The sequence below is a fragment of the Natrix helvetica genome, assembly GCF_964273705.1.
Source record: "Natrix helvetica genome assembly, chromosome: 7".
Taxonomy (NCBI): domain Eukaryota; kingdom Metazoa; phylum Chordata; class Lepidosauria; order Squamata; family Natricidae; genus Natrix; species Natrix helvetica.
Genome location: NC_138558.1, coordinates 67,013,579 through 67,037,501, shown reverse-complemented (window position 1 = coordinate 67,037,501; position 23,923 = coordinate 67,013,579). Strand labels below are relative to the sequence as shown.

The window sequence follows — 23,923 nt, the reverse complement described above, 5'->3', positions numbered from 1 at the left end:
CCACTGGTTCGCAACTGCGAGCATGCACGCGTGCGCACATCGGCTGCGCGCCTTCTACGCTTGTGCTTTGCTCGCGCATGCGGCGTGCCCGCATGTGCATTAGCATTGAAAATGAGGCTACATAGGAGGTTTTGGAGCCGGGGCATGTGACCAGGCCCAGACGCAGACGAACCAGTCCGAACCGGCTGAACACAACCTCTGGTGTAAGCCCCATTTTTAAAAAACAACAACAACAACAACAACAACAACAACACAAGGTTCCATAACCAATAGAAAGGGTGTCATGTCTACTACATGTCTTACTTTGCTTCCAGAATCTTGTGGTCCACTTCATCAAGTGAAGAGCTGTGTGCAACGTGTAACGTCCCAAATACAGTATTTCTCTTCTTTTTAATTTTCTCTGCCTGAAATGAAACATTACAGGGATTTAAGGCTTGTTTCAGCCGTGCGAAAGTGGGGAAAAGAGAGACGAATTTCTCCTTTCTTGTGGCCGGTATCTGAAGAGACATTCTGTCTTAGCTGCATCTTCAAAAAAATGTCTTCTCCCTTTGGACACTAGGGTAGAAGATGGGATGCTGCTTTGAGCCCATGGTCAACTAGATCTATAGATGGTCTTCAGTGGCCAGCAACAGAAACAGGGCATGGGCTAATACTCAAGGCTGAAACCTTATTTGATCACTCAGCTCTCTGTCCTGTTTATTTCAAGGATTACCCCATCCCTTGAGCGCCAAAGAATCAATACCTTTGAACTCTGGTGCTGGAGAAGACTCCTGTGAGTCCCTTGGACTGCAAGGCGATCCAACCGGTCAGTCCTAGAGGAGATCAACCCTGAGTGCTCTTTAGAAGGCCAGATCCTGAAGAGAAAACTCAAAAGACTTTGGCCACCTAATGAGAAGGAAGGACTCCCTGGAGAAGAACCTCATGCTGGGAAAGATTGAGGCCAAAAGAAGAAGGGGACTACAGAGAATGAGGTGGCTGGATGGAGTCACTGAAGCAGTCGGTGTGAGCTTCAATGGACTCCAGAGGATGGTAGAGGACAGGAAGGCCTGGAGGAACGTTGCCCATGGGGTTGTGATGGATCGGACACAACTTCGCAACAACAACAATTCAGTCACTAAGTCATGCCCTGTAGACCATAGCATTCCAGGCCCTCCTGTCCTCCACTGTCTTCCAAATTCATGTTCATTGCATCAATGACACTGAGGGGTCCCTGGTGTTCTCTGAGCTTGCTTGCTTTCTTGCAGATGTTTTGCATTACCCTAACTAGGTAACATCATCAGGGCAACCCCAAAGGTGCTTTTTCAGGAGGCAACTGGACTTTCTTGTCTTTCTCTTTGAAAGACGTTTCGCTTCTCACCCATGAAGTTGCTTCAGCTCTCACTGGATGGTGGGGAATGGAAGGATTTAGATTCTTTGCAGATAGCTGGTCATTTGCATGCTACACGTTGCAGACTATAGGAACCAGAAAAACCACGCAGGTGACCCTGAGGAAACAGATTAAACCTCCAAGTGCATCACCAACCCTCTAAGAAGATGGAAATGGCCAGCTGTCTGCAAGGAATATAAATCCTTCCATTTCCCACCATCCCGTCAGAGCTGAAGAAGCTTCTTGGATGAGAAGCAAAACATCTTCAAAAGAAAAAACAAGTAAGTCCAGTTGCCCCCTGAAAAAACACCTTTGGGCCAACCATGATTTGGATGACTGGGAATCTCTACAGACTATCACCAGTGCTAGTAAGGAGTGAGGTTTGCTCTCAGTTTACATTGTGGTGTCCTGCCTGACTGTGGGGGTGGGGACGGACTTAGAGGTTCTTTGGTTGGCCTGTTTACTGATGGCTCTTTGGCAGTTTCTTCATGGAGGTATTGCTTACTTGATTGTTGATTTGAAGTTGACCTTGGAGTTACCGTATTGTTCAGATTATAAGACGCACCGGAGTATAAGACACACGAAGATTTTGAAGAGGTAAATTTAGAAAAAGAGGTTTTGCACTTTGCAGACCTCCCAAACCCTCTGCATGCCTCATTTTTTTGCAAAGTGCTCCTAGGGGGCTGGGGTGGGTAGGCAAAAACGAGCAAAAAACAGGCCATGCATAGGCTTTGGGAGGCTATATAAAGGGGGTGGGGTTTCAGGTGGCCAAAAATTCTGTATTCCGTGTACAAGACGCACCCAGATTTTCACCCAATTTTTTGGTGGGAAAGGTGCATCTTATACTCTGAAAAATATGGTAATCTATGCTGATTACAGGTGGGGAGGTACTGGAGTCTTTTTCCCTTTTGGGCTGGTTGATGGTCTCTTTTGCATAGTCTATAGATGTTGTTAATGTCTATGTGTCCGTTGATGGCTGATTTGTCAGAGTGTCAGGCTTCTAGACATTCCTTGGCATTTTTGGATTTGGATTTGGCTTCCATGACAATATCTACTCTGCCATCCTCTTCTCCTTCTGCCTTCTATATTTCCCAACATCAGGGTCTTTTCCAAGGAGTCCTCTCCTCTCACTAGGTGGCCAAAGTATTTGGGCTTCAGTTTCAGGATCTGACCTCCTAAAGGACAGCCAGGGTTAATTTCCTTGAGGATTGATACCATTATCATAACTGCCCAGTAAAAGAAGGCTAGGTTAGGCCTGCACGACCAGAGAAATTCTTGCAAGCTGCTTCACAAATACACAAGCCTTCCCACCCAGTAGCCTGGAATGAGGAACATTAGCAGTTTATACTGTATTTTATTACCTTAATGACTTTTTTTCATGTAGCCAACAGCTTCCCAACAGACCACATTATTATTATTTTTAAAATTCACCTCCTGGAATAACGTCTTGTTTAAGAAAAATAACTTGAGTTTGTGGCCTTTGATGTTGCTATCACAATCTTTTAAAGCATAGGCAAAAATAACAACTTTTTTTTTTAAATCAACTCATGAATATCTGGTCTCGCTGTGTCTAACACAGGAGTTGGCAACCCATGGCTCTGGAGCCGCGTGTGGTTCTTTCGTCTTCTGCTGTGGCTCCCTGTCGCCAGTCAGCTCCACAATTGATACGGTTTTCAGTTAGGACAGGTAGAGGAAAAGGGATGCTGCGCTAAGAGGGGGAACCGGACTTCCAGTCAGCTCCAGAATTGAATGGGGGGCTTTCAGTTAGGATCTTTGTGGCTCTTTCAGTGTTTAAGGTTGCCGACCCTTGGTCTAGCAGAAAGGCTGTTAGAATCACAGGGAAAGATACGGAGGGTGCAACTCTTAAAAATCGAAGCTACTTCCCTAAGAATGGAGGACAGGGGAATGTGGCACTCTAGAATTCAAGGGGTTACAACCCCCTCCCCTTTTCATGCCATTTGAAGCTGATTTCAATATCCAGGAGAAGGCAGTTCCATCCTTCCTCGGGATGGTTTGAAGCCATGCCATTACCCTGCAGTATCTCAGCAGGTTTCAGAAGCAAATCCTCCTAAGGCCGGAAGATTGACGTGTCCCATTCGTGGCTTTTTTAAAGAGCAAATGGAACACTGGGGACCTATCAAGAAAGTTCCATCACCGAACCAGTGAGTGATGGCTAACCTATGGCACACATGCCTCTCTGCGGGCACACGAGCTGTCGTCCTAGCTCAGCTCCACCCCGTATGCATGCATGCCTCCCACTGGCCAGCTGATTTTCAGGTCTCTGCTGCACATGCGCGGAGTGCATGCAGAAGACACATGAGCATGGGGGTGTGTGTAATGTGTGCATGTGCAGGGAGCAGGGGAAACGCAGGGGATGCGGAGGGGCCCAGCCTGTTTTTGGTCTCAGGGGTCTTCAAGGAGGCCTGCTAGGCCAAAATGGGGCACGGGGAGGTTGCATGGGTATGCGCGGGGGGGAGCACAGGGGGGTGCACACACATGCACACGGGGTAGGGCGCGCGGGGGATGCCGTGCACACATTGCTTTGTGGGTGTTGGCACACAACGACAAAAAGGTTAGCCATCATTGCCCTGCATCCTGAGATGATGATAAGCGGCCACCAAACCCACCATCTTCCATTTTCCCATTTTGTCATGAACAATTTTCAAGCGTGCAGCTGTACCTCTTCCTTGGCGATGGCTAGCTGCATTTCTGCATTTTGTCTCTTAATGTTGTAGTACTGGACTTCCACTTCATGCGTGAGCTGAAGCCATTTCTGCAGCGCATCTGGAACAGACCAATTGCTTCGCAATTCGAACTCCTTCTCTGCCTTTTTCAAGGCCATACGGACCTAGATGAACAGAAGGCGCTAGATTGGATAAAGGTGCTGGCCCGTTTTCCCCGAGACATCTGACAGAACCAATTGAACATTTATAAATAAGACTAGGATAACGGGGTAATGAATTGGTTAATTAATTAACAAATCTGAAAGAAAGATCTTCAGTTAACCAAACAGAACATTGATCTAGATCTTGTTCTAGCTTGCTGCATACGTAGCCTTACCTGGTTTTTACCCACATTCCACTTTCTGAAATGTATTTCTGTGGCTGACCTCATTTTGCCTCACTGATTAAGTTGCATTTGTTCCTGACTTATTGTTTATTTATCTAGAATAGAATGATGGAGAACCTTTTATTTGAAGATTGGATCCAAATTCAGATTAGGCGCTTCTAACCTTCAAAAGCCACAGTAGAACATCCCTTTGTCATAGAAATATACAGAGATAATTGCTGCCCAAAAGGAGCTTTTTCAAGAGGCAATTGGACTTTTGGGTTTTTTTTTAAAGATGTTTCTCTTCTCATCCAAGAAACTTCTTCAGCTCTGACTGGGGTGGTGGTGGATGGAAGGATTTATATTCCTTGCAGACAGCTGGTCATTTGCATCCTTTTAGAGAGTTGTTGAGGCAGCTTGGGGATTTCTCTACACCCACTTCCACTATTCAGGTGACCCTGAGGACATAGACAAACTCCCACGTGGCCTCAATGACTCTAAAACAGGGCTGTCAAACTCAGGGCCTGCGGGGTGCTTAGATCTGGCCCGTGGGCTCCCTGGAAACAGCGAAGGATCAGCCCGCAGTGCCTCTGCCAGTAAAAATGGAGCTCGCACGGGTTGCAGGACGACATCACAGCTGAAAACGGAGCTCGCAACGGCCTCCCACAGCCCTTCTGAGCTCCATTTTCATTGGCAGAGGGTTGCAGGAGGCCGTCACAGCCAGAAACGGAACCTGGGAGCCCATTTTCTCTGGCAGAGCGCTCGGACCACCACAGGCGCCACTGACACGAGTGATGTCGAGCTGGCCATGCCCCCCTGGCTCCCCCTGAGGTCAAACACAACCCTGACGCGACCCTCAATGAAATCATGTTTGACACCCTACTTTAAAAGAATGCTAATGGCCAGCTGTCTGCAAGGAGGATAAATCCTTCCATTCCCCACCATCCAGTCAGAGCTGAAGAAGCTTCTTGGATGAGAAGTGAATGTTCTGACCTGGGCTTCCCCAGCAGCACAAAGCCGAGTCCTGGTCCCAATAAACATCTTTTATTTAATTTACAGTTTGCTTGGCAAGAATGCAGGAATGAACTAATTGTCTCCTGTAAACTCCACTTCCCTTTCACTCCTCTTTTATTCTCTATGGGAAGACCATTCACCGTCCACCTGTGGCCTTACTCCCAAGTTGACCCTTGTTCCTTAGCTGTTCCTTTCGTCTGGCAATGCTCATGTGCCCCCTGGGAACAGGCTCCAGCCATTCATCTGCCTCACTGATGTCTGACTCCGACACAGAGCCCTCATCAGAGCCTTCCCCAGACTCCAGGATTGGCCCATCTTCCTCCCCAACCTCCTCACTATCCGAGTCTGCTGCCAGGTCTGCTGGCAGGCCACAACACTAGATGACTGAGAATCTCCATAGACAGAGATAACAGCTTCTAGATGTACAGTTGTAAGTTTTTTGCAAGTACAAGAATTTTTGCAAGCATCACGGAATCCAGATGCAAACTGAAGCTTAGAATGTAACTTGAAAAATACCTGCACCAGCTCCTCTTCTGCATATTTAAGCCTGCTGAGTTCACATTCAGCTCCTTCCCTCAACTCTTTGAGCCGGCAGGCTTCTCGTTTCGCATCGCTGATTTCATCCATCATCTTGCGTTCTAAGTTCTGCTTTTCTACGGCAACAGTGCGATTCTCTTCCTGTGCTTTTTCAAGCCTTGGGGGGGGAGGGGGGCATTTTTAGCAAAAAAAAAATATGACCACATTTATCTCTTTCTGTGCACGGTTCAATTAACTGGGCAAACACTTTTAACATGATTATAAGCATCGCGTCAAAGTGGAGGTAGAACAGTGAATGACTGCCAATCTCTTGATAAATCGGTCAGGTTTTATTCTGAAATTATGCTAAATCAGACCAGGAGATCAAACATCTCAATTTTCAGGTTTCCTAATTGATTCATGAGCCTCGAACCAAGTTTCAAAAGAAAGCCAGTCATTTATTAGGAGCACCATATTGGCAATACCCTATTGCAGTCAGATCTGAGCCTCATTTGAAGTATAGCTGTTCCTTCCCTTCCCTCAGTCTGTATCATAAATCACATTCTCCAATGAGGTGCACCTCACACAAGCCTGCTGTGGTAATCGGAGATCCAACTCTAGCCGAAGGTATGCGTGGAATGCGCTCCCACCCCCCTTTCCTCACCATAACAACTTTATGAGTTGACATCAATATTCCTCTTAATATAAGCTTAACTTTATGTAAACTAGCTTAACATGGAGAGAATGCAAAGTAAAGCTGGAAGCCACTGTTTTCTCAGCTTTGGGGTCTGTCACATTTTGTAATAACAATTCTGTGCAGTTTTTGAACACCCTAATGGAGTATATAATCCCAGCATTCTCAAAATACCTTTCTTGCAATTCACAAAGACTCTGTTCGGCGGTCTGAAGGCTTTCCAAGTCTTTCATCATTTTGGTAACATGCTCTTTTGAAGTCTTGTTCTGTGCATAGGCAAACCAGCAACCTCCGATGCCAATCATTATGGAGATTGTGAGTACAAAATCTTTCATCCAATTGTGGGGTGGGCCTAGAAAAGGCAGTGAGGTGAGTTTGAACAAAACATATTTCGGCATTATTTTCGGATAAATAAAAGAGGCACTGCTTATCCTTCTCGGATGTAGACCTCAGAAAGATTTTGAAAATTCTCTTTTACTGAAAATACATGTTAGTCAGACAACTCCTGTGGTAGAGTTTACAACTTTACTATTGTGGCCTGTCGGCCGCTGGCCCCTCTGGGAGACAAATCAGATGAGGAGGAGGCCTGGGAGTCAGGGGCAGCATCAAGGCAACCTGGGAGCTCCGAGGGGGAAGAGGGAATGGAGCTGGCAGAGAGAGAGACAGGGAGAGGCAGAGCCTGGGCCGTCCGTCAGCCCTCAGATGGAGAGTCAACAGCCCCCAGGTCTGAAGGTAGCTGATGAGGAAGAGGAAGAACAGCTGGGTCCAGTGCCTGCGGATGCGCAGAAGGAAGAGGAGAGGAGAGCAATGGAAATCTATGGGCCGGTCTTTGGGACGGAATAACCACCACTGCTAGTGAAGCCCCGCCCTAGCTCTGGGGATAAAAGGCAGGGGGTGGAGATGAATAGGTGTAGCAGACAACTATTCATCTCCCTGCCAAAATTTAGGTTTTGATGACAAGCTATAGTTAATTCATCTAAAGGAGAAGCAAAAGCACATCGACCTCATTGTGGTTAGCAGAGCATAAGAGAAAGAATTAAGGAAGGTACAAATTACTTAACATTGTTACATACTGTATCTAAATCCAGTTATTAATCTTTTCCCGCCATTCTCGAAAGCATTCCTCTTAAAAATTTATTCCCCATACAGGTTCGTTCCAGTAAAAGCAAGCCAGGTAGCCCATGGCTTCAGTGTGACTTGCAAAGAGTATTGTTAAAGGATCTTTATCTTTTTCCAGGACTGTAATATTATGGAAATATAGAAAAAGTATGCAGCTGCTTTAATGAACTGTCAGCAACTGCAGCATTCATTTGTCTTCTGCATTCTGGAGCAATATTTTGGATTCATGTCCAAAGCACCAACCAGCCGTAATATGAATTTCATCTTCTGCTTTTTAAAAGAAGATTGTTAGTCCTCTATTACGACCACAGTTGAGCCCAAAGTTTAGGATGCTAAGTGAGACATTAGTTAAGTGAGTTTTGCCCCATTTTACGACCTTTTTTGCCATAGTTGTTAAGTCAATCGCTGCAGTTGTTTATGTTAGTAACACTTAACGTTGCTAAGCGAATCTTGCTTCCCCCTTGACTTTGCTTGTGAGAAGCGTGCAAGAGGGGATCACGTGACCCTGGGACACTGCAACTGTCATATATATGAGTCAGTTACTTAGCTTCTGGGTTTTGATCAAGTCACCATGGGGATGCTGCAATGCAGCAATGGGATTCACTTACCTTCCCTACCGGTTCTCAAATGTGAGCACCCACACGCGCTCCACCTTCTGCACATGTACACCGCCTCCTGCGCATGCACAGAAGGTCACGCATTGTCGGGGGGGGGGGGGGGGAACCTCCTGCAGCCACTGCTGCCAGTTCGTCCGAACCGGAGGGAACCAGCTGAATACCACCTCTGCTGCAACTGTCATAGTTGTGAAAGTCAATACCAGTGGTATTGTAACTTCGAACAGACACTAAATGAGCTGTTGTAACCTCCACTCAAAAGCTGGCAGCATGAGGAAAACCTTAGAAAGGGTATTGCCTTCCACTAATGATCATTTAGCTTGATGAGTTCGGAATCAACTGTTGCTTTCAAAACTATCTTACTCGAATTCCTGGTCTCTTTTTTACCACATCTAACCTAGTCCAATATTTTTTTTTAACTTAAAAGCCTGTTTCCAAAGGACTAAGTACATTGACTAGCTTGAGGGGTGGGGGTTCTGTAAGCTGTGGTCTGCCCCACACTCCTGAAAATTGAAAGAATCTCATAATAATCACGCAGGGTCCTTATCTGACTTGCTTAAAGAGCAAGATATCCAGTTGGGCAGATGTGAGTCTAAACAAATCTAAAAAAATAAAAATAAACACAGAGAAATAGTTTACCAGCATAAGATGCCATATCCACATCTATTTCAATTATTTGTGACTCGACAAAATTAAAAAAAATAAAATGTAAATCTTCCCATGCTGGGAAGCAATTAATAATCACCCCAGAGGATTTCTCGGGTGCCTGACCTAGATTATATTTGAATAGCAGAGTCTTAGGTTGTACTATGCAAATGCAAGAGGCTTTCCAAGCAGAGGCAAAGCAAGGAGAGCACCACAAATGACTAAACTAAAGTGACTTTACAGGTTTCTCAACATTTTAATTTTCCTAACATATGTAACTGGATCTGAATTATTCTCTTATGAACAGGCTTTATCTATAGCACGTATACAAGAAGAAAGCCCATGGGGTAGGATGTTGCATTGCTACAACAACTAGTACCGTATTTTTCAGAGTATAAGATGCTCCGGAGTATAAGATGCATCTTAGTTTTTGGGAAGAAGAATAAGAAGAGAAAAAATTCTGCTTCTGCCTATCAGCATCCATGGTATTCAGCTGACACATGGTAACAAGGTCAGCCAATGAATAGGTATAGCAACTAAGTCAGCCAATGAAGGCTATTTGGACTCTGAAATTTGCTGTGTGAGCAAGAAGGAGACAGGGAGGAGCCTGGCTTTGCAGAGAACTGAAAGTGAAACTGCTTGTGCTTTGCTTGTATTTACCGCTACCTTGGAAAACCTGCTTTTGGTAATGTATTGTATATTATTATTATTATTTTGAATCCTGCTGAATCAGTTACTGTGCTTTCTGAATGTGATTGCTGCTGCAAACTCTGACAGCCAGGTCAGCTTTAGCACTTATTGCAGCCTGATTCAGCACAGCTGGTTGGCGGGTGGATCAGACTGCCAAATACCCCCAATCAGCTGCTCCAGGCTGCAGGGATTGCCACAGACCATCACTACCTTCATGCCTCGCGTCTTTGGCCTCTGGTGGGGGTGGATGGAGCTACATTCAGTGTATAAGATGCACCCAAATTTTCACCCTCTTTTTGGGGGGGAAAAGGTGCATCTTATACTCTGAAAAATAAGGTAATTTCTACTCTGGTTCAAGAGTGGTTGGGCTCCTGATGTAAATGTTCACATTTTCCCTTCTGCTTTTTATTTTGTCCTCCTCATGTTTTGCCCTAGGCTTCCCCAGCAACACGAAGCAGAGTCCTGGTCCCGATAAGCCCCTTTTATTTAATTTATAGTGAATTTCTCTCCAGCAAATTCCTCTTTCCTCTACCACAGTCTTTCATGATAGTTCACAATTACCGACCTTTATCATGCTTGGAGAGTGGCCAGGGCGATATATTTCAGACGCTGCAATACTTGACAAGAATGCAGGAATGAACTAATTGTCTCCTGCAATTGTCTCCCTTTCGCTCCTCTTTTATTCCCTATGGGAGTGGCCATTCAATGTCCACCTGTGGCCTTACTCCCAAGTTGACCATTGTTCCTTAGCTGTTCCCTTCATCTGGCAACTCTGTGTATGCGCACACTGGGAACAGGCTCCAGCTGTTCATCTGCCTCACTGATGTCTGACTCTGAAGGCAGCTGCTAAGTGTCAGACGGCTCTGGCCCCCTCTCTGCCTCCGACACAGAGCCCTCATCAGAGCCTTCCCCAGACTCCAGGACTGCTCCGCTGGTTGCTGGTGGGCCACAAAACGTCACTGACACAAATATGTCAAAATGGTCGGAAATTCATTCACAAAGTCATTAAGTAATAGCACTTGTAAATACCACCAGATTATACACAGAAGCATCAATGTGGGAGAAATATTAAAAAGCATAACTCTGCTAGTCGTTACAAATAACACAAGCTTTTAACGGAAGATAGTGAAGATGTACTAACGTGTAAGGGGTCCAAATAAAACCACATCCAAGGCCTTCAGGTGAAGCTTCTGCCTGTGGCTCCGATCAATAATTTTCAACTGAGACATCATAAACGCAGGTTCATTAACTGCTATCCTGTGCACAATAAAATGAAGATTTTAAGAATGCTGTCCTGAAAAGAACTGTTAAGGGCATAACTAAAATGCATACTGTGTTGTGTTCAAAAATCTACAATCACGGAGGCACTGTGGTTTTCCAGTCACCCGTTTCATGGATTACAGGTACAGAAATAACAAAATGTCTGTAATAGACCATCACAGTCGAGCCCCAAATTTCTGTTGTTAAGTGAGAGACATTTGTTAAGTGACTTCAGCTCCATTTTACGACTATTTCTGCCACAATTGTTAAGGGAATCACTCCAGTTAATTAAGTTAGTAACGTAGCTGTTAAGTGAATCTGGCTTCCCCACTGACTTTGCTTGTGAGATGGTCCCAAAGGGCGAATCACGTGACACCGGGACACCGCAACCGTCATAAATATGAGCCTGTTGCCAAGTGCCTGAATTCTGATCACAGGATCATGGAAATGCTGCAAAGGCCATAACTGTGAGAAATGGTCATACAGTCACATTTTTCAGTGCCATTGTAACGTTGTTTGGCCACTAAATGAACTTTTGTTAGTCTACTTGTATACAAAAATGTCCATCTGTGAGATTTGTGCAGCTGCTAAAGATCATCCTGCATAAAGGATGGAACCGTTCTTCTCAATAATATTATATACTCCTCCTCCTCTTCCAACTCCATCACCGCCTCCTCATCTTCACCCGCATCCACAGCCACATCAAAATCATCATCAGTATTGTGGCAAGAGCAAAGACTTCATGTCCAGAAAGCTAAATTTGGTGTGTGTGTCTGTCTGTCTGTCTGTCCACATGTGCAAGGTTTAAGGCTATAATTTTATCCCTTAAATCCTTCATTTATGAAATACAGGTTACAATGTTCCCACTGAAGAATAGTAGCTGTGCTGTTGCACAAGAGACTTGTAGATTGGTACAATTAGGCTTCCTACGTGTAGATTAGAAATAATGGACATAAAATGCCATATAATCACATCTAATCATTACGGATATAATTGTGTCGTATAAATACATAATCCTGCACTGCAGAAAAGAATCTGTAAACAATATCTTAATATAAATATCTAAATTACTTTGGCATCGATATATTTCACTGTTCGCATTCGATGCACGCTGGAAGCATGATAAAAACAAAGGAAGCATGTGTGTTTCCCAGAAAATGCTTTTTTTTTAGTATTTCAGTATTATGTTGATTGCTTATTTAATATCTGATGACTATCACTGTTGATTTATGATGAATGTATTTGTATGACCTATTCTATTCTATCCTATCCTATTGTCCTCCATTCTATTCTATTCTATCCTATCCTCCTCCATTCTATTTTATTCTATCCTATTCCTATTCCTATTCTATTCAGGAGCCGCAGTGGCGCAGTGGTTAGAGTGCAGTACTGCAGGCTACTTCTGCTGGCTGCCGGCTGCCAATAATTTGGCAGATCAAATCTTACCAGGCTCCAGGTTGACTCAGCCTTCCATCCTTCCGAGGTGGGTAAAATGAGGACCCAGATTGTTTGGGGCAATATGCTAACTCTGTAAACTGCTTAGAGGGGGCTGTAAAGCGCAATGAAGCAGTATATAAGTCTAAGTGCTATTGCTATTGCTATTCTATTCCTATTTCTATTCCAGTCTACATTCCTCCATTCTGTTCTGTTCTATTTGCTTTCTTCTTTCCAAATAGTGATCAAGATGGATGATATCAAGGTACAACTTCTACTGAAATTAAGTAGATTGAAAAATGACCTTGGCAATGTTGTTCCTTTGACATTATTTTCTCTGAAATTCTTCTCATACTGAGGAAGTTCGACAAATTCCACCAACCACTGAAGCGTCTCTTCTTGTGTCCAATTGTGAACTACAACAAATGTAAACAAACGTTATTTTCCACAGGCCTGATTATGAAGAACTGAATCCATAGTCCAAATATTTCTTAAAAAAAAATTTTTTTAAGTACTTTACTGGCAAGTCTGCCGTTCTCATCATGCGCTCATCAGAACGAAGATTATCAAAAGATTATAAGCAAGTAATTCTTCAAAATATTCCTTTATTAAAAAATTCCACGGCGTCTTTGAAACATAAAATCTTGTGACCGATAGAATGTACTCTAGGAGCTTTTTGATCCCTGCCATCCTCTACTGCAGAATTTGGCTTCAGAATTGATTTGGGATCTTTTCCCACATACAATGGAGTCAATGTATTTCCTTCGGAATTCCCATACAAGTTGTGTAATTCTGGCGTGTGTGCGACACCAAAGGAAGACAATGAGAATGACGGGCAAGAAAGCCAAGAAACACAAGTGGTGTATATACCATGTTTCCCCGAAAATAAGGCCAAGCACTTATTTCGAGGGTCTTAATTTCTTTTGACCCCCGAAATAAGCGCTCGGCTTTATTTTCAGGGGAGGTCTTATTATTTTTGAGGTGTGGGAGGGAGCAAGCATGGTCACCTCATGGCTGCTGCTGTGTTGCAATATTTTCAGAGAGGACTTATTTTCAGGGCAAGGTTTATTTTAGCCCCAATTGGGCTTATTATCCGGGGAGGTCTTATTTTCAGGGGAAAAGGGTAAATATTGAAGCACAAAAACGTGTGGCATTTTTAATGAACTATGTAGTTAATCCTCGACCCATGACTACTATTCGGTCCAAAATTGCCATTGCTAAGGAAGGAAGACCGTTGCTAAGTGGGTTTTTCCCCATTTTATGACCTTTCTAGCCACAGTTGCTAAGTGAATCACTGCAGGGGTTAAGTTAGCAATGCAGTTGTTAAGTGAATCCGACTTTGCTTGTCATAAGGTCACAGAAGGGGGATCACGTTTCGCCAGGACACTGCAAACCGTCATAAATATGAGTCAGTTGACAAGAGTCCAAATGCTGTAACTGTCATAAATGTGAAAAAACAGCCATAACCCAAATAATCCCCGCCCCACTGTAACCATCATTTGCCATGCGTCTGAATTTTGATCATGTGACCATGGGGATGTTGCAATGGCCGGGTTAAAAATGGTCATAAATCACTTTTTTCAGCGCCTTTGTAACTTCGAACTGTCACTAAATGAACTATTGTACGTTAAGGACTACCTGTATTTTATCTTGACAACGATCCTTATCAATGAAGATAATAACAGTTCTGCAAGCTACTTCTGCTGGCTGTCAGCAATTTGGCAGTTTGAGTCTCACCGGTTCCAGGTTGACTCAGCCTTCCTTCCTTCCAAGGTGGAAAAAATGAGGACTCAGATTGTTGGGAGCAAGAGGCCGACTCTGTAAACCGCTTAGAGATGGCTGTAAAGCACTGTGAAGTGGCATATAAGTCTAAGTGCTATTGCTGTTAAGAGTACACTCATTGTGCAATTTTATCCAGATCTATTGGTATGTGACACATTCAGCTATCTCCAATGTAGGAATTTTTACTGCATCTACAATAGATTAGCAGATACCAATTTGTTCTTTATGGCACATACATGCCTCTTCACTTCCAAACATCCGTATATATCACCTTGATTCAGAAGATCAAAGCACCTCCATTTCAGTTTTGCACCCTTTCCTTTTCTCATACCCTAACACAGGGGTCGGCAAACTTAAACACTCAAAGAGCCATTTGGACCCGTTTCCCACAGAAAAGAAAACACCGGGAGCCACAAAGGTCCGAACCGGAAACCCCCTGTTCAATTCTGGAGCTGAGCGGAAGTTCAGTTCCCCCACAATAGAGTCTCCTCCTAGTGTGGCGTCCTTTTTCCTCTAACTGTCATAACCGAAAGCCCTATCAATTGTGGAGACAACTGGAAACTCCTCCCCTTGCCATAGAGTTATCTCCTGGCGCACTGTGCTTCTCTCCCCCCCTCCCCCACCGGAAGCTCCTCTCAAAATTGTGGTGCCGACCGGTGACTGAGCCGCAGCAGAGGGGGGAAACAGCCACATGCAGCTCCAGAGCCACAGTTTGCTGACCCCTGCCCTAACACTAACACACACACACACACAGAGAGAGAAGAGGGGAGAGAGGGGAGGGGAGGAGAGAAGATGAAAAGGAAGGGAAGGGAAGCAAAGATGGAAGGGGAAAGGGGAGAGGACAAAAGAAGGGAAGGAGAGGAGAAGAGGAGAAGGGGAGAGAGGAGATGAAAGGAAAAGATGGAAGGGAAGGGAAGATGGAAGGGAAGAGGGGAGGGGAAGGGCTATTTATTGTCAACATTTTGTCGATGTACCATTTAAATCTGGAAGGTTCGGTTCAACATTGAGTCATCCCAAAACTCTTTAGGCTGTGCCATTTGGAAGCTGGTTTGGCAATCACCCCCAAACCACAGTTTTCCAGAAGATTCCATTTATAGTTCTCAACTCTGCACATCCCTAGCTGCTATTACCAAGTTTCTTTTCTTTAAAAAAACAGCTGCTGTTATTGCAAAGGATGCAGAAATGCTTCAATACGAGGAACAGTGTGTAAATAAATTAAGTGCTTAAAAAAATCAGAGGTATCACTTTGTGAATTTCACTGGGAAACAAACTCTGCACCAAACTCTGCACCAAGTGTAAGATCCAACAGGTTCCTAACAAGCCTAGCAGACAACTTTGTTTTCCAAAAAGTAGAGAAGGGAACAAGGGGATCAGCCATATTGGACTTAATTCTCACTAACAGAGAGGAAATGATAGAAGATGTCGAAGCCATAGGAACCCTGGGGGCAAGTGACCATGCAATATTGGAATTCAACATTATCCAAACACAAGTAGTAGAACAAAGTAAAACTAGAGTCTTGGACTTTAAGAAAGCTAATTTCAATAAACTTAGAGAGAGCTTGGGAAAAATTCCATGGATCAGAATCCTCAAGGGGAAAACAACTCAAGAAGCTTGGGAAATTTTGAAAAATGAGATTACAAAAGCCCAGTCTAGCACAATACCAATGAAGAAGAAAAATAACAGCTCCCAAAAGAAACCAGCATGGCTGCATAAAAAACTATCTGACAAACTGAAAGACTAAAAGGGTAAGTATAAAAAGTGGAAGGAGGGGGACATAACTAAGGCAAAATATCAGCAAATAGCCCGATCCTGTAAAGATGAAGTGAGGAAAGCTAAGGCTCACAATGAAGAAAGGCTTGCCACAAAAGTAAAAATTAACAAAAAAAGCTTATTCCAACATGTTAAAAACAAGAAAAAAGTTAAGGAAACAATTGATCCATTGCTAGGAGAAAGTGGCAAGAAGGTGACAAGCAACAGGGAGAAAGCAGAACTATTTAACTCATGTTTTGCATCTGTCTTTACACAAAGGGATAAAACAGTCCAACCTATCAAAAACAGCACCACAAAAATCAGATTAGGAACACAAATTGAAATAGGGAAGAAAATGGTAAGTGAGCACCTGTCTACCCTAGACGAGTTCAAATCACCAGGACCGGATGGATTACACCCCAGGGTTCTGAAGGAACTAGCAGACGAGATCTCAGAACCACTGAATTATATCTTTCAGAGATCCTGGAACACCGGGGAACTACCAGAGGACTGGAAGAGAGCTGATGTGGTTCCCATCTTCAAAAAAGGGAAAAATTAGATCCAGGAAACTACAGACCTATCAGCCTGACCTCAATACCAGGAAAGATTCTGGAAAAAATAATCAAGCAACGAATTTGTGAACACCTAGAAGCAAACAAAGTAATAGCCAAAAGCCAACATGGATTTGTCAAAAACAGATCATGCCAGACTAATCTTATTGCATTCTTTGATAATGTGACAAAATTAGTGGACCAGAGGAATGCCGTCGATATAGTTTACTTGGACTTCAGTAAGGCTTTTGATAAGGTAGACCATAACCTACTACTAGATAAAGTAGAAGAATGTGGGTTAGACAGCATCACCACCAGTTGGATTCGTAACTGGCTGACCAACCGCACTTAACGTGTAGTCCTCAATGGAACTGCATCTACATGGAGGGAAGTATGCAGTGGAGTACCCCAAGGCTCTGTTTTAGGCCCAGTACTCTTCAACATCTTCATCAATGATTTGGATGAAGGAATAAATGGGGAACTCATCAAATTTGCCGATGACACCAAGCTGGCAGGAATAGCCAACACTCCAGAAGATAGGCTTAAGATACAGAAGGATCTTGACAAACTTGAACATTGGGCACTATCTAATAAAATGAAATTCAATGGTGAAAAGAGTAAGGGTCTACATTTAGGCAACAAAAATGGAATGCACAGTTACAGTATAGGTGGTACCTTGCTCAACAGTAGTAACTGTGAAAGGGATCTTGGAGTCCTAGTGGACAACCATTTAAATATGAGCCAGCAGTGTGCAGCAGCTGCCAAAAAAGCCAACACAGTCCTAGGCTGCATCAACAGAGGGATAGAATCAAGATCACGTGAAGTGTTAATACCACTTTATAATGCCTTGGTAAGGCCACACTTGGAATACTGCATTCAGTTCTGGTCGCCACGATGTAAAAAAGATGTGGAGACTCTAGAAAAAGTGCAGAGAAGAGCAACAAAGATGATTAGGGGACTGGAGACTAAAACATATGAAGAACGGTTGCAGGAACTGGGTATGTTTAGCTTAAGAGAAAGTAGGACTAGGGGAGACATGATAGCATTGTTCCAATATCTCAGGGGTTGCCACAAAGAAGAGGGAGTCAAACTATTCTCCAAGGCACCTGAGGGTAGAACAAGAAGCAATGGGTGGAAACTAATCAAGGAGAGAAGCAACTTAGAACTGAGGAGAAATTTCCTGACAGTTAGAACAATTAATCAGTGGAACAGCTTGCCTCCAGAAGTTGTGAATGCCCCAACACTGGAAGTCTTTAAGAAGATGTTGGATAGCCATTTGTCTGAAATGGTATAGGGTTTCCTGCCTAGGCAGGGGGTTGGACTAGAAGACCTCCAAGGTCCCTTCCAACTCTACTATTGTATTATTGTATAGATGTGTACGGCTTCAGAAATAAAATAGCATTATTTTATTAGTCCCTTCGGGGAGAGGGGGCGGTCTAGAAATCAAATAAATTAATTAATTACATTAATTAATTTTAGGGCGACAAATATACAGCTGCTGATCCCAGCATCACTGGATTTGAATATTTATAAATGAATGAACTATACTTAATATAAATTAGGATGAGCATGAAATCTCATTCTGGTACCTGACCAGTCAGCTAAGCCTCCACTTATTTCTCTAGTCATAATTCTGAGGCAAGTAAGAGTTTTTAAAAATCCTTCGCAAGTGAATTCAGTCATGAGAACAATTTAGTGAAGGCCATAAAATTTTGCCATACAGAGCACATTACTGAAACAGCGAAGAGTTCTTCCACCATAAAATTGATTTCTTGTGGGATCTGGCTGACGATCTCGCAAAGAATAATCATGCTATGTTTACTAAAATATTATTAATCTTGCCAGAGAATTATCTCAAGAAGAGACACATAGAACTGTCACTCCAGCAAAGTCCTTTAAAAAGCCTCAACTACAATACTCTTAATTTATCACTATGTCTATGAGTTGCTCCTTATCTGTAGCATATATCACCGTATTGTCTCTTTGCAAAGTCTACAGGACAATGGCAACTTCGGATCCCTAACTGAAATTAGTTGCTAAATATGGTGGTATTTTTGGGACCAAATTTTTGGTCTCTTTCTGCTGTTGGAAGAAATATCCATCTGGTTCAGTTCCAAGCAGTGGTGGGTTTCTGCCGGTTCGCACCGGTTCGGGCGAAGCGGTTCATGAAGGGACCAAGAAGTAACCGGAACCGGAAGTAACTTCTGAGAACCAGCACCGGCCCTGTCGCTCGATCGCCCTTGCAGTCCCGACACAGCTTGCTCACTCCCCCACCTGTCTGCACTAAACTAGGCTAGCCCAGCCCGCCGCTCACTGATTGGCTGGAGTCCAGCCAATCAGTGAGTGGGCTGGAGGTGACCCATTTAAAAGCGGGTCCTCCATTTTACCTCCCTCAGGTAAGCAACTAAGCGCGAGGGGGGCGGCGGGAGGTAGCTTCCGTGCCAGAAGGCCTTCAGGCATTCCCTCGCTGAAGCAGCGGCCTGGCGCGGGCGGCGCGGGTGGCGGGAGGCTAGGCCTCCCCTCGCTGAAGCGGCGGGCTGGCGGGGGCGATGCGGGTGGTGGGCGGCAAGCCTCCGTGAGAGGAGGCCTTCAGGCCTTCCCTTGCTGAAGCGGCGGGCTGGCGGGAGCGGCGGGCTGGCGGGGGCGGTGCGAGCAATGCGGGCGGCGGGAGGCTAGCTTCCACGAAGGGAGACCTTCAGGCCTTCCCTTGCTGAAGTGGCGGGCTGGTGGGGGCGGCGAGGGAGGCAGGCGGCAAGCTTCCGCGAGGGGAGGCCTTCAAGCCTTCCCTCGCTGAAGCGGCGGGATGGCGGGGGCGGCCGGAGGCAAGCTTTTGCGAGGGAAGGCCGAAAGCCCCCCGCCCCCCTCTCGAGCCTCGCCTGGCTGGCTAAGCCTGCCAGGCGACCTGCTTAGTGACAGTCTTACCTGTCCTGCTGCCTCTCTGCCTGTCTGCTGCCTGTTGCATCCATCCATTGCATCGGAGTGCTGCTGATTCTGCCTGCTGGTTTTTTTTTTAATGTATTTTAAAATATTTTATTTATTGTGCGTAGAATTTTTTAAAATAATTTTACTTAAAACTATTGAGTATAGAATATTTTAAAATGATTTATTTACTTCAATTTATTGTGTGGATTCTTTTTTTAAATTGTCTTGGACTATTTTAAAAAAGATTCTATCCAAAATAAATTAAAATAAACCATTTTAAAATATTCTATACTCAATACTTTAAAATGTATTGTGCATAGAATTGTTTTAAATCATTTTATTGTAATTTATTGTGTATGGAATACTTTTAATGGTTTCATTTTAAATTATTGTGTGTGGAATAGTTTGAAATGGTTACAGTATAAATTATTGCTGGAGGAATAATGGTTACAGTATACTATGGCTGGTACAATAGCTTAAAATAGTTACAGTATAAATTATTGCTGGTGGAATACTTAACAATGGTTTTTAAGGATTTTTTTTATTTATAGAATATCTTTTTAAAATAATTTTTGGGGAATTTTTATTTTTTAATTGTTTATAAAATATATTTACTACAAGAAATGTTATTCCTTTTTGCAAATGTTTTCTTTGTGATGCAATATGTTGCTTAAAAGTGTTCAGACCAGGTTTATGCATCTCAAAGTGGCTGCTTTTCTATGGGCAGGCCAGGTTGGTGCAAGGCAGCTTTGCCAGATTTAGTGTGTTTCACCCTCGTTGTTTAGGTAATTCTGAGGTGGTTGATGGTTCTGTGAGCTTCCTCGCACTGTCCTTTATAATTTCCCACAATGCCTTGATGGTTTTTATTCCAGTGGCTTTGTCTTTCCTGTTCTTAGGGTTAGAAAAAAAAACTGGTTTCATTTGCAGTCTTGGGGGGGGGGGGGGATTCTTATTTTTTGGTGTTTTCCTGGCACTGTCACAGTTTGTGTGGGTGTGGGTGTGTAATGTCCCACAGTTATCTAAGTATTAATAATGATCTAGTAATATTTCCTTATACATTTTAGGGACCTTTCCTTACATAATTGGTGTTTTCTTTCATACTTTTGGATTTCTCATTTCTGTTTCCATTAGTTAGCAATTGCTAAAACAAATCCCACGTCAAAAAGTATTCAAAGCCTTCTTGATTTTAATTGACAATTTATTTATTCCTGCACATTGTAATATTTATTCATTTTCATATCTCTGTTTTTCCACTGTTGTGCAAACACAATTCCAGCAGCTGCTAACATGTGTAAAATTAAATATATATTGTACTCCCTTTCAAATAGGCGACAAAATATTTCCGGTTTTAATTCCATATCTTGTTTTACCATTGCTTCTAACCACTAACTTCTGAATCGCTACTTGGACCGACCTAAGTACTGAACCTAATTCATATATTCCTGTTTTTTGGAACTGAGAACTACATTTCAGAAAAAGGAAATCTGTATTGCTCTGGGAATATGACATTCATTCTTGAACTATCTTCTTGGATGAAAGACTATAGCTTTCCTGTTTGATGGGGGACATCCTTCCTGAAAAGACTGTACATTTTTGGGTGAAAACAGAGGTCCCTTCTGTTACCTGTAGTGTAGTCCTCAGCTTACAACCACAATTGAGTCCAATATTGTTTTAGTTCTTCTGCAGTTAGTATTATTTAACAGGATGAAGAGGCAACAGAGTATGACCGCTAGGACAGTCATCTTTCCTACGTAAGTAGCTGTTTTATTGCTTTGTGTGCTTGTTTCATTCTTAATATAGTAGTGCAAGCAATTAAAGTCTTGCTTTCTGTGTCTGTCCTTTGTGCTGGTTTTTTGAGCAAAGTAAATTGATAAGGTGGTGTGCAGAAGACCGGCAAGCCAGGAATCCTTCCTCTGGTTTGGTTTGGTTTATTTGGATTTATATGCCGCCCTTCTCCAAAAGGACTCAGGGCGGCGTACAACATTAAAAAACACATATCCCAAAAGTTAAAAAAGATTAAATCCATATCCAAAAAAACAAACCGAATTAAAAAAAAACAATACATTTAAAATAAGTTAAAATTAACAGGCCAGGCCGGCTTGCTGGAAAAGCCAACTTTTTAGGGCGCATCGGAAGGACTGGAGGTCGGGGATTATACGAAGCTCCGGGGGCAGTTCATTCCAGAGGGAAGGCGCTCCCACAGAGAAGGCTCCCCCCCTGGGGGTCACCAGCCGACACTGCCTGGCTGACGGCACCCTGAGGAGGCCAACTCTGTGGGATCGTACTGGACGGTGGGAGGCTACTGGTGGCAGTAGGTGGTCTCACAGGTACTCTGGGCCTAAGCCTTGGAGTGCTTTAAAGGTCATAATTAATACCTTGAATCGCACCCGGAAAATAACCGGCAATCAGTGCAGGCCGCCTAAAAGGGGTGTAACATGGGAGCACCTAGGTACCCCCATGACAACCCGCGCGGCCGCGTTCTGGACCAGCTGAAGCCTTTGGGTGCTCTTCAAGGGCAGCCCCATGTAGAGAGCATTGCAGTGGTCCAGGCGAGAAAGGACAAGGGCATGAGTGACTGTGCACAGAGCATCCCAATCCAGGAAGGGGCGCAACTGACGTACCAGGCGCACCTGGTAAAAGGCCCCCCTGGTCACGGCCATCAGATGTTCTTCTAAACTAAGCCGCATATCCTGGAGGACTCCCAGATTGCGAGCCTTCTTTGAGGGGGCTAAAATTTCTCCCCCTATCGTCAAAGATGGAACAAGATGTACAAATCGGGATGACGGAAACCACAGCCACTCAGTCTTGGAGGGATTGAGCTTGAGCCTGTTCCTCCCCATCCAGATCCGCACAGCCTCCAGGCATCAGGACATCATGTCGAGGGCATTGTTTGGGTGGTTTGGGGTAGAGATGAAAAGTTGGGTATCATCAGCATATTGATGATACCGTACCCCAAAACCACGGATGATCTTGCCCAGCGGTTTCATGTATATGTTGAACAGGAGGGGTGAAAGAACCGATCCCTGGGGCACCCCACAAGTGATGCTCCTGGGGGTCGATCTCTGCCCTCCAGTCAACACAAACTGCGACCGATCCGACCCCCCGAGTCGTCGCAGTAGGATACCATGGTCGATGGTATCGAAAGCCGCCGAGAGGTCTAATAGGACCAGGACAGAGGAACAGCCCCTGTCCCGGGCCCGCCAGAGATCATCGACCAACGCGACCAATGCCGTCTCCGTGCTGTACCCGGGCCTGAAACCTGACTGGAACGGATCCAGGTAGACAGCTTCATCCAGGTACTGGGGAAGCTGACGTGCTACCACACTCTCGACAACCTTTGCTACAAAGCGAAGGTTGGAGACCGGACGATAGTTGGCTAAAGACGCCGGGTCCAGGGAAGGCTTCTTGAGGAGGGGCCTCACCACTGCCTCCTTCAAGGCGGTGGGAAAGAACCCCTCTCTCAATGAAGTGTTGGTAATCGCCTGGAGCCAGCCTCGTGTCACCTCCCGGGAAGCCGAAACTAACCAAGAGGGACATGGGTCCAGCACACAAGTGGCAGCACTGAGTCTCCCCATAATCCTGTCCATGCTTTCGGGGGTCACAGGGTCAAACCCATCCCAGATTGTCTCCTCAAGATTCATCCCCGTCGGCTCGCCCGAATCTACCCAGTCAGAGTCCAAGCCTGTCTGGATCTGAGCGATTTTATCCTGCAGATACTGAACAAATTCTTCAGCCCTACCCTGCAAGGGGTCTTCCCCAGTTCCTTGGTTGAGTAAGGAGCGGGTCACCCTAAACAGGGCGGCTGGGCGGTTATCTGCGGACGCGATAAGAGCGGAAAAATATTCAATCAATCAATCAATCAATCAATCAAACTTTTATTTATAAACCGTGCCCTTTCCTAAGCAGGACTCGGGGCGGTGTACAGTCATTATTAAAAACCATATACATATCAAATAGAATACATATACATAAACATAGACATAGACGGAGGAGGTAGAAAATATACTGTACCATATTTAATTAAAATACAAATAAGATTAAAATTCCCTTAAAAATTCCACAATAAGATGTTTGCCAGGAGGTGAAAGATGGAGCTATAAATCGGCTAAGCCAGCTAATTGGAACAGGTGGGTCTTAAGCTTCTGTCGGAAGGAGCGGAGGTCGTTAATAGTTCTAATATCGGGGGGGAGGTCATTCCAGAGGGTTGGGCCCATCACAGAGAAGGCTCTACTCCTAGGCGCCACCCGTTGGCACTGCTTGGCGGATGGCACCTGGAGGAGTCCCTCCCTGTGGGAGCGAATAGGTCGTAGAGATGTGTGAGGTGAGATGCGATCCCGCAGGTAACTAGGTCCCATGCCATGGAGCGCTTTAAAGATAGTAACCAACACCTTGAAACGCACCCGAAAAACCACAGGCAGCCAGTGCAGCTCGCGCAGGAGTGGTGTTATATGGGAGTATCTTGTTCCTCCCATGATGGCCCGCGCGGCCGCATTCTGAACTAGCTGTAGTCTTCGGGTG

General features: G+C 44.4%; 1 protein-coding gene across 1 annotated transcript in view; it reads right to left on the bottom strand.

The window, feature by feature from the left end:
- The window catches only part of STIM2 (stromal interaction molecule 2), a 119,187-nt gene that overhangs the window by 8,173 nt on the left and 87,091 nt on the right, over positions 1-23,923 (bottom strand). The window contains exons 4-9 of the mRNA XM_081958906.1: positions 12,705-12,816; positions 10,848-10,963; positions 6,813-6,990; positions 5,945-6,122; positions 4,047-4,214; positions 304-404 (exon numbers count right to left, since the gene is read on the bottom strand). Of these exons, the coding sequence (XP_081815032.1) occupies positions 304-404; positions 4,047-4,214; positions 5,945-6,122; positions 6,813-6,990; positions 10,848-10,963; positions 12,705-12,816 (853 nt within the window). The remainder of the gene's footprint in view (positions 1-303; positions 405-4,046; positions 4,215-5,944; positions 6,123-6,812; positions 6,991-10,847; positions 10,964-12,704; positions 12,817-23,923) is intronic.